The sequence below is a fragment of the Salvelinus fontinalis genome, chromosome 18, assembly GCF_029448725.1.
Source record: "Salvelinus fontinalis isolate EN_2023a chromosome 18, ASM2944872v1, whole genome shotgun sequence".
In the NCBI taxonomy this organism is placed as follows: domain Eukaryota; kingdom Metazoa; phylum Chordata; class Actinopteri; order Salmoniformes; family Salmonidae; genus Salvelinus; species Salvelinus fontinalis.
The window spans coordinates 55670796-55679842 of NC_074682.1; the positions used below are offsets into that span (position 1 = coordinate 55670796).

General features: G+C 41.8%; 1 protein-coding gene across 1 annotated transcript; it reads right to left on the reverse strand.

The window, feature by feature from the left end:
- Nucleotides 1–249: 249 nt before the first annotated feature.
- On the reverse strand, nt 250–8721 carry LOC129815771 (uncharacterized; the record flags this gene model as incomplete). Its single annotated transcript, XM_055869883.1, has 9 exons — nt 250–1214; nt 1297–1406; nt 1576–1718; nt 4061–4206; nt 4418–4691; nt 6005–6121; nt 6738–6883; nt 7095–7368; nt 8682–8721. Coding segments are annotated over 9 exons (1392 nt in total), but the record flags the coding sequence as incomplete, so codon positions are not given.
- Between the last annotated feature and the right edge of the window lie 326 nt (nt 8722–9047).

A 9047-nucleotide genomic window follows, 5' to 3' on the forward strand; every position in this document is an offset into this window, starting at 1 on the left:
ATAAACTAATATACAGAGGTAGAGTGGTGTCTTATCCTTCTAGACTCCATCTTAGATAAACTAATATACAGAGGTAGAGTGGTGTCTTATCCTTCTAGACTCCATCTTAGATAAACTAATATACAGAGGTAAAGAGGTGTCTTATCCTTCTAGACTCCATCGTAGATAAACTAATATACAGAGGTAGAGAGGTGTCTTGTCTTTCTACTGTAGACTCCATGATAGATAAACTCAGAGCGAACAATAATGTATTCAACAAGGAAATGTCTTTAATCTAGGTTCAATGATTTACTGAATAATCAGGAAGTACACATTGTTCATGTTCAGCACGATGAAAGCACAAGTAGCAGACATACTGTATAAAATATACCATACAAATCATGTAAAAATTACAATTGATTTACAGCAGATATTCAATGGTATTATACACCTACTTATATGAAATCTGAACATGATTTGTGTGTGTGTGTGTGCCTTTCTGTCAGAAATGTAATTCAGAGTAGCGTTCTACCAGAATATATTAGCAATATTCAGACCATTATCAACATACAGTAAACGGCCAAAATGAAGGAAACATGAATTGTGTTAATGGGACGTTATGCCGCCACCAGCCGCCAGAACAGCTTCAATGAGCCTTGGTATAGATTCTACAGGTGTCTGGAACTCTATTGGAGGGATGCGAACACCATTCTTTCAGGAGAAAAGTGGCGCCGCTCCAGAATCTTCCATGTATGTTCTATTGGGTTCTGGTGACTGAGACGACCATGGCATATAGTTTACATGATTTTCACGCTCATCAAACGATTCAGTGACCACTCGTTCCGTGTGGATGGGGGCGTTGTCTTGCTGGAAGAGACCACTCCCATCAGGATATAAATGATTCACCAGAGGTTGAAGGTGGTCACTGAGAATGGCTGTGTATTTATTGGTGTTAACCTTGCCCTCCAAGTGGTTAAGTGGAGCTAAACCATGGCAGGAAAATACACCCAGAGCCGCCAGATCCACCCTCATTTATTGAAATGTTTCCTTGTTTTGGCAGTTACATGTAGTAACAGTGCAGAGAGTATAAGAATTAAAATATCTCACAGATCCAGTTGTTTGACTTGTGACATTCCTCGTCGTTCCACTCCCCTGGGTCTGATGAACGATGGAAAAACTCCACACAGTCCTGGTTTGCCCCTAAATAGCTGCTAGGCTTTCCAGTCCTCCAATACCTGCAGTATAAACAACAGAGCATCAGGCTGGCCACTCTCGCAGAAACTACTCCAGCCAGTCAGTGAATTACAGAACTCTTACGCTGTGGTTAGTGGTGTGCCGTCCACCCATTTCCAGGTCCCCTCAGTGTCAACGTTCATCAGACCGATCCAAGTCTCATTCCCCGGTCCGTATAACCCATTGATAAATGTCTGTTATTATGGCAGAAAGACCTTATTATTAATACAAAGTCTCCACTGCACATAAACACACACACACACACACACACACACACACACACACACACACACACACACACACACACACACACACACACACACACACACACACACACACACACACACACAGACAGACACACACCTGTTCCTCTCTGCTGTTTATGATCACCAGGTGTGCTCCTCTCTCGTTGCAGTCCTCTCTGCTCTCCTCCCAGGTTTTAATCCCGGTGGTGGTGTAGTAACAGCTGGAGACAGATGTCTTCCATCCTTCAGGACAGGGTCTCCCTGGAAATATCAAGATGACATTTTTATTTTGTTCTTTTTACTTGAAAGATTTATTACACAGGTAAAAATGTTACATTCAATAGAAAAATGCTTAAGGAAATTTAAAACGGGAACAAAATGTTTTCCCAAATATATATATATATTTATTTATTTATTTATTTAACCTTTATTTAACTAGGCAAGTCAGTTAAGAACTAATTGTTATTTACAATGATGGCCTACACCGGAAAAGACCCGGACGACGCAGGGCCAATTGTGTGGCGCCGCTGTATGGGACTCCCTATCACGGACAGTTGTGGTACTGCCTGGATAAATTGTTAGTCGCATATTATGTGATACAGACAGTCCTTTCCAATAGTACAGTAAACTGACATTTTACTGTTAATCTTGTTGTTTAGCTTTTCTATCTCCTTTTGTAGCTGGTCTCTCTCATTAGCCAGGTTGTTATTACTGGTCTGAAGCTGGTATCTCTCATTAGCCAGGTTGTTATTACTGGTCTAGCTGGTCTCTCATTTAATCTGGTTGTTATTACTGGTCTGTAGCTGGTCTCTCTCTTACTGGTCGGTAGCTGGTCTCTCTCTTTAGCCAGGTTGGTATTACTGGTCTGTAGCTGGTCTCTCTCTTTAGTCAGGTTATTATTACTGGTCTGTAGCTGGTCTCTCTCTTTAGTCAGGTTATTATTACTGGTCTGTAGCTGGTCTCTCTCTTTAGTCAGGTTATTATTACTGGTCTGTAGCTGGTCTCTCTCTTTAGTCAGGGTGCTACAACTGGTCTATAGCTGGTCTCTCTCTTTAGTCAGGTTGTTATTACTGATCTGTAGCTGGTCTCTCTTTTTATCCAGGTTGGTATTACTGGTCTATAGATGGTCTCTTTCTTTAGTCAGATTGTTATTACTGGTCTGTAGCTGGTCTCTTTATTTAATTAGGTTCTTATAACTGGTCTGTAGCTGGTCTCTTTCTTAAATTAGGTTATTATTACTGGTCTGTAGCTGGTCTCTCTCTTTAGTCAGGTTAAAATCACTGGTCTGTATCTGGTCTCTCTCTTTAGTCAGGGTGCTACAACTGGTCTATAGCTGGTCTCTCTCTTTAGTCAGGTTGTTATTACTGGTCTGTAGCTGGTCTCTTTCTTTAATTATGTTCTTATAACTGGTCTGTAGCTGGTCTCTCTCTTTAGTCAGGTTGTTGTAGCTTGTCTGTATCTGGCCTCTCTCTTTAGTCAGGTTGTTGTAGCTGGTCTGTATCTGGTCTTTCTCTTTAGTCAGGTTGTTGTAGCTGGTCTCTCTCTTTAGTCAGGTTGTTGTAGCTGGTCTGTAGCTGGTCTCTCTCTTTAGTCAGGTTGTTGTAGCTGGTATGTATCTGGTCTCTCTCTTTAGTCAGGTTGTTATTACTGGTCTGTAGCTGGTCTCTCTCTTTAGTCAGGTTATTGTAGCTGGTCTGTATTTGGTCTCTCTCTTTAGTCAGGTTGTTGTAGCTGGTCTGTATCTGGTCTCTCTCTTTAGTCAGGTTGTTGTAGCTGGTCTGTATCTGGTCTCTCTCTTTAGTCAGGTTGTTATTACTGGTCTGTAGCTGGTCTATCTCTTTAGTCAGGTTATTGTAGCTGGTCTGTATCTGGTCTCTCTCTTTAGTCAGGTTGTTGTAGCTGGTCTGTATCTGGTCTCTCTCTTTAGTCAGGTTCTTGTAGCTGGTCTGTAAGCTGTCTCTCGCTGCACCGGAATGCTCACCAGTAACTAATGGAACAGTGAAAAAGTGAAACAATGATTACATCACTGATGATTTAGAATGCTTCCCTCCCCACTCCCTTCTGCCGTCAGGACAACTTCAATTCCTCTGGCAATGGACTCTACAAGGTACCGAAAGCGTTCCACAGGGATGCTGGTCCATGTTGACGCCAGTGTTTCCCACAGTTCTGTCAAGTTGGCAGGATGTTCTTTGGGTGGTCGACCATTCTTGATACATATGGGAAACTGTTGAGTGTAAAAAACCCAGGAGTGTTGCAGTTCTTGACACGAACCGGTGCGCCTGGCACCTAATACCATACCCCTTTCAAAGGCACGTACATATTTTGTCTGGCCCATTCACCCTCTGAATGTCACACATAAAGAATCCATGTCTACATTGTCTCAAGGCTTAAAAATACTTATTTAACCTGTCTCTTCCCTTTCAACTACACTGATTGAAGTGGATTTAACAGGTGACATCAATAAGGGATCATAGCTTTCACCTGGATTCAACTGTCATGGAAAGAGCAGGTGTTTTCAATGTTCTCTGCACTCAGTGTATAAAAGTAATGTAAACCTTAATTAATGACGAATGCGAACAGGGAAGACAGTTACTGATGATTACCTGCAGGAGTACCATGAACTTCCAACTCACACAGAGTGAGCCATTCCGACCTGCCAGGGATGACCACAACAACGTAGCGACCCTCCATCTCATTGCACTGGAAGGTGTGGGCCTCTCCTGCTGGGATGTGGGAGATGACGGCACATCTGAGAGAGAGAGTCAGAAAGATGGAGAGAGAGATATGGAGTGAGAGAGGGAGAGAGAAAGAGATGAGTGAATTAAGACATTCTATAATGTACCATACAGATTCTGACTCTATTAAATATGTAGCCACAGAAAAGCTACAGTAGCATGGATGAAGACCCATGTATCAGAAAACCTTCAAGACAAAAATGTACCAACATCTATATGTGTCACCTGGGGTTGTTGATGCCGTTGTTCTCCAGTGAGTTACCGATGCGGATCTCAGCACCATCAAGCCTCTCAGGACAGCAGTCTCCTCTGTTGGTGAGGGTGACCTCTGTTATTCTGTACACATTCAGCAGGTCCACTCTCCACCACGGGTCTCTGTCTTTCAGAGTATGGGTGCAGGATCCAAAGTGCGTGTTTCTTTTCCCATCAATGGCATCGGAAGCTTCGCGATTCCCATACAGTGATGACTGAGTGGCCACTCCGTTCAACGCCAAATTTCCTACAGGGACATAGCGAAGAATGTTTGAATACAGAAAGTACCTGTTTGATTGTTGTAAGCATAGCCTGTGGTTGACAGGACTTTATGAAGACTAGGGCCCTGTTGAATTAGGGCCCTCTGAATAATTCACCAGCTGACAACAAGGACGTAGATGAGGCTACCTGAGGACAAACTGAAAACAGAGAAACTAGAAAATGTACATTTCCAAATTAAAATGTGCATGCTTGCTAGCTTGTATTTATGGTTGTGAAATACGTTATAGTAGTGATAGTGAACTGCAGTACTAATGGTAATGACTGGTTAAAATTGAAAAATGAGTTTGATTAATTGATTGATTGATTGATTTATTGCCTGAACAAGAGATACTTGATGTGGTGTCTGTATCTTGAAGTGTTCAAAAGTTACTAATACTGTTGGGGGTGATTTTATGCTGTTTTAAGCAACTTTAAATAGTTATAATTTATAAATATTTGGAAAATGTTAAAGTTGAGTTTATGTTTGTAGCTGGAATGGTTAAAGTGCAGTAGCATTTCAAATGTCTACCATTGTGTATCGTTGGCATTTAGTCTGTAAAATGTTATGCTAATTCATGTGGCTCGCTACAGCAAAAGTTTCACTTTAAATATTTCAGACAAATTATTATTTAGAACCTTATGTAACAGTATAACTTTAAACCGTCCCTTCGCACCGACACGGGCGCGAACCAGGGACCCTCTGCACACATCAACAACGGTCGCCCACGAAGCATCGTTACCCATCGCTCCACAAAGGCCACGGCCCTTGCAGAGCCAGGGGAAACCCTACTTCAGGTCTCAGAGCAAGTGACGTAACCGATTGAAATGCTATTAGCGCGTACCCGCTAACTAGCTAGCCATTTCACATCCGTTACACTTACATCCTTTATCTACTTCCCCAGAGTCAGATGAACCCATGGAACCCCGTGTCATGTCTCTGTGTCCAGTATGAAGGAAGTTAGAGGTAGTTTCACAAGCCAATGCTAACTAGCGTTAGCACAATGACTGGAAGTCTACAGGTAGAGTAGTTAACGCTAGCGTACCTGTATCTTGAGATACTGCTGTTTTAGTAACCACATCAACTACTTTCTCTTAACTTTTACAAACATTTGACATTTTTAACACTTTCCCAACAACTTGGACAAAAAGTTACAGCATATGAAATCTGAAATCAGAAGTGTAATAATCTAAGTCTAGTGGATTAAATAGGTGATCTAACTGTCCCAATGTAATATAGCTGTTATTGTATTATGTTATACAGACAGTAATTTCTAATAGTTCAGTAAATTGAAATGTTACCTTTGATCTTGTTGTTCAGCTTCTCTGTCTCCCTCTGTATCTGGTCTCTCTCTTTAGTCAGGTTGTTGTAGCTGGTCTGTAAGCTGTCTCTCGCTGCACCGGAATGCTCACCAGTAACTAATGGAACAGTGAAAAAGTGAAACAATGATTACATCACTGATGATTTAGAATGCTTCCCTCCCCACTCCCTTCTGCCGTCAGGACAACTTCAATTCCTCTGGCAATGGACTCTACAAGGTACCGAAAGCGTTCCACAGGGATGCTGGTCCATGTTGACGCCAGTGTTTCCCACAGTTCTGTCAAGTTGGCAGGATGTTCTTTGGGTGGTCGACCATTCTTGATACATATGGGAAACTGTTGAGTGTAAAAAACCCAGGAGTGTTGCAGTTCTTGACACGAACCGGTGCGCCTGGCACCTAATACCATACCCCTTTCAAAGGCACGTACATATTTTGTCTGGCCCATTCACCCTCTGAATGTCACACATAAAGAATCCATGTCTACATTGTCTCAAGGCTTAAACATACTTATTTAACCTGTCTCTTCCCTTTCAACTACACTGATTGAAGTGGATTTAACAGGTGACATCAATAAGGGATCATAGCTTTCACCTGGATTCAACTGTCATGGAAAGAGCAGGTGTTTTCAATGTTCTCTGCACTCAGTGTATAAAAGTAATGTAATCCTTAATTAATGACGAATGCGAACAGTGAAGACAGTTACTGATGATTACCTGCAGGAGTACCATGAACTTCCAACTCACACAGAGTGAGCCATTCCGACCTGCCAGGGATGACCACAACAACGTAGCGACCCTCCATCTCATTGCACTGGAAGGTGTGGGCCTCTCCTGCTGGGATGTGGGAGATGACGGCACATCTGAGAGAGAGAGTCAGAAAGATGGAGAGAGAGATATGGAGTGAGAGAGGGAGAGAGAAAGAGATGAGTGAATTAAGACATTCTATAATGTACCATACAGATTCTGACTCTATTAAATATGTAGCCACAGAAAAGCTACAGTAGCATGGATGAAGACCCATGTATCAGAAAACCTTCAAGACAAAAATGTACCAACATCTATATGTGTCACCTGGGGTTGTTGATGCCGTTGTTCTCCAGTGAGTTACCGATGCGGATCTCAGCACCATCAAGCCTCTCAGGACAGCAGTCTCCTCTGTTGGTGAGGGTGACCTCTGTTATTCTGTACACATTCAGCAGGTCCACTCTCCACCACGGGTCTCTGTCTTTCAGAGTATGGGTGCAGGATCCATAGTGCGTGTTTCTTTTCCCATCAATGGCATCGGAAGCTTCGCGATTCCCATACAGTGATGACTGAGTGGCCACTCCGTTCAACGCCAAATTTCCTACAGGGATATAGCGAAGAATGTTTGAATACAGAAAGTACCTGTTTGATTGTTGTAAGCATAGCCTGTGGTTGACAGGACTTTATGAAGACTAGGGCCCTGTTGAATTAGGGCCCTCTGAATAATTCACCAGCTGACAACAAGGACGTAGAGGAGGCTACCTGAGGACAAACTGAAAACAGAGAAACTAGAAAATGTACATTTCCAAATTAAAATGTGCATGCTTGCTAGCTTGTATTTATGGTTGTGAAATACGTTATAGTAGTGATAGTGAACTGCAGTACTAATGGTAATGACTGGTTATAATTGAAAAATGAGTTTGATTAATTGATTGATTGATTGATTTATTGCCTGAACAAGTGATACTTGATGTGGTGTCTGTATCTTGAAGTGTTCAAAAGTTACTAATACTGTTGGGGGTGATTTTATGCTGTTTTAAGCAACTTTAAATAGTTATAATTTATAAATATTTGGAAAATGTTAAAGTTGAGTTTATGTTTGTAGCTGGAATGGTTAAAGTGCAGTAGCATTTCAAATGTCTACCATTGTGTATCGTTGGCATTTAGTCTGTAAAATGTTATGCTAATTCATGTGGCTCGCTACAGCAAAAGTTTCACTTTAAATATTTCAGACAAATTATTATTTAGAACCTTATGTAACAGTATAACTTTAAACCGTCCCTTCGCACCGACACGGGCGCGAACCAGGGACCCTCTGCACACATCAACAACGGTCGCCCACGAAGCATCGTTACCCATCGCTCCACAAAGGCCACGGCCCTTGCAGAGCCAGGGGAAACCCTACTTCAGGTCTCAGAGCAAGTGACGTAACCGATTGAAATGCTATTAGCGCGTACCCGCTAACTAGCTAGCCATTTCACATCCGTTACACTTACATCCTTTATCTACTTCCCCAGAGTCAGATGAACCCATGGAACCCCGTGTCATGTCTCTGTGTCCAGTATGAAGGAATTTAGAGGTAGTTTCACAAGCCAATGCTAACTAGCGTTAGCACAATGACTGGAAGTCTACAGGTAGAGTAGCTAACGCTAGCGTACCTGTATCTTGAGATACTGCTGTTTTAGTAACCACATCAACTACTTTCTCTTAACTTTTACAAACATTTGACATTTTTAACACTTTCCCAACAACTTGGACAAAAAGTTACAGCATATGAAATCTGAAATCAGAAGTGTAATAATCTAAGTCTAGTGGATTAAATAGGTGATCTAACTGTCCCAATGTAATATAGTTGTTATTGTATTATGTTATACAGACAGTAATTTCTAATAGTTCAGTAAATTGAAATGTTACCTTTGATCTTGTTGTTCAGCTTCTCTGTCTCCCTCTGTAGTTGTTCATCTTCTCTGTCTCCCTCTGTAGCTGGTCTCTCTCATTAGCCAGGTTATTATTACTGGTCTGTAGCTGGTCTCTCTCATTAGCCAGGTTATTATTACTGGTCTGTAGCCGGTCTCTCTCATTAGCCAGGTTGTTATTACTGGTCTGTAGCTGGTCTCTCACTTTAATCAGGTTGTTATAACTGGTTTGTAGCTGGTCTCTCTCTTTAGTCAGGTTGTTATTACTGATTTGTAGCTGGTCTCTCTCTTTAGTCAGGTTGTTATTACTGATTTGTAGCTGGTCTCTTTCGTCACAGTAATGCTGACCAGTGACTAAGGGAAC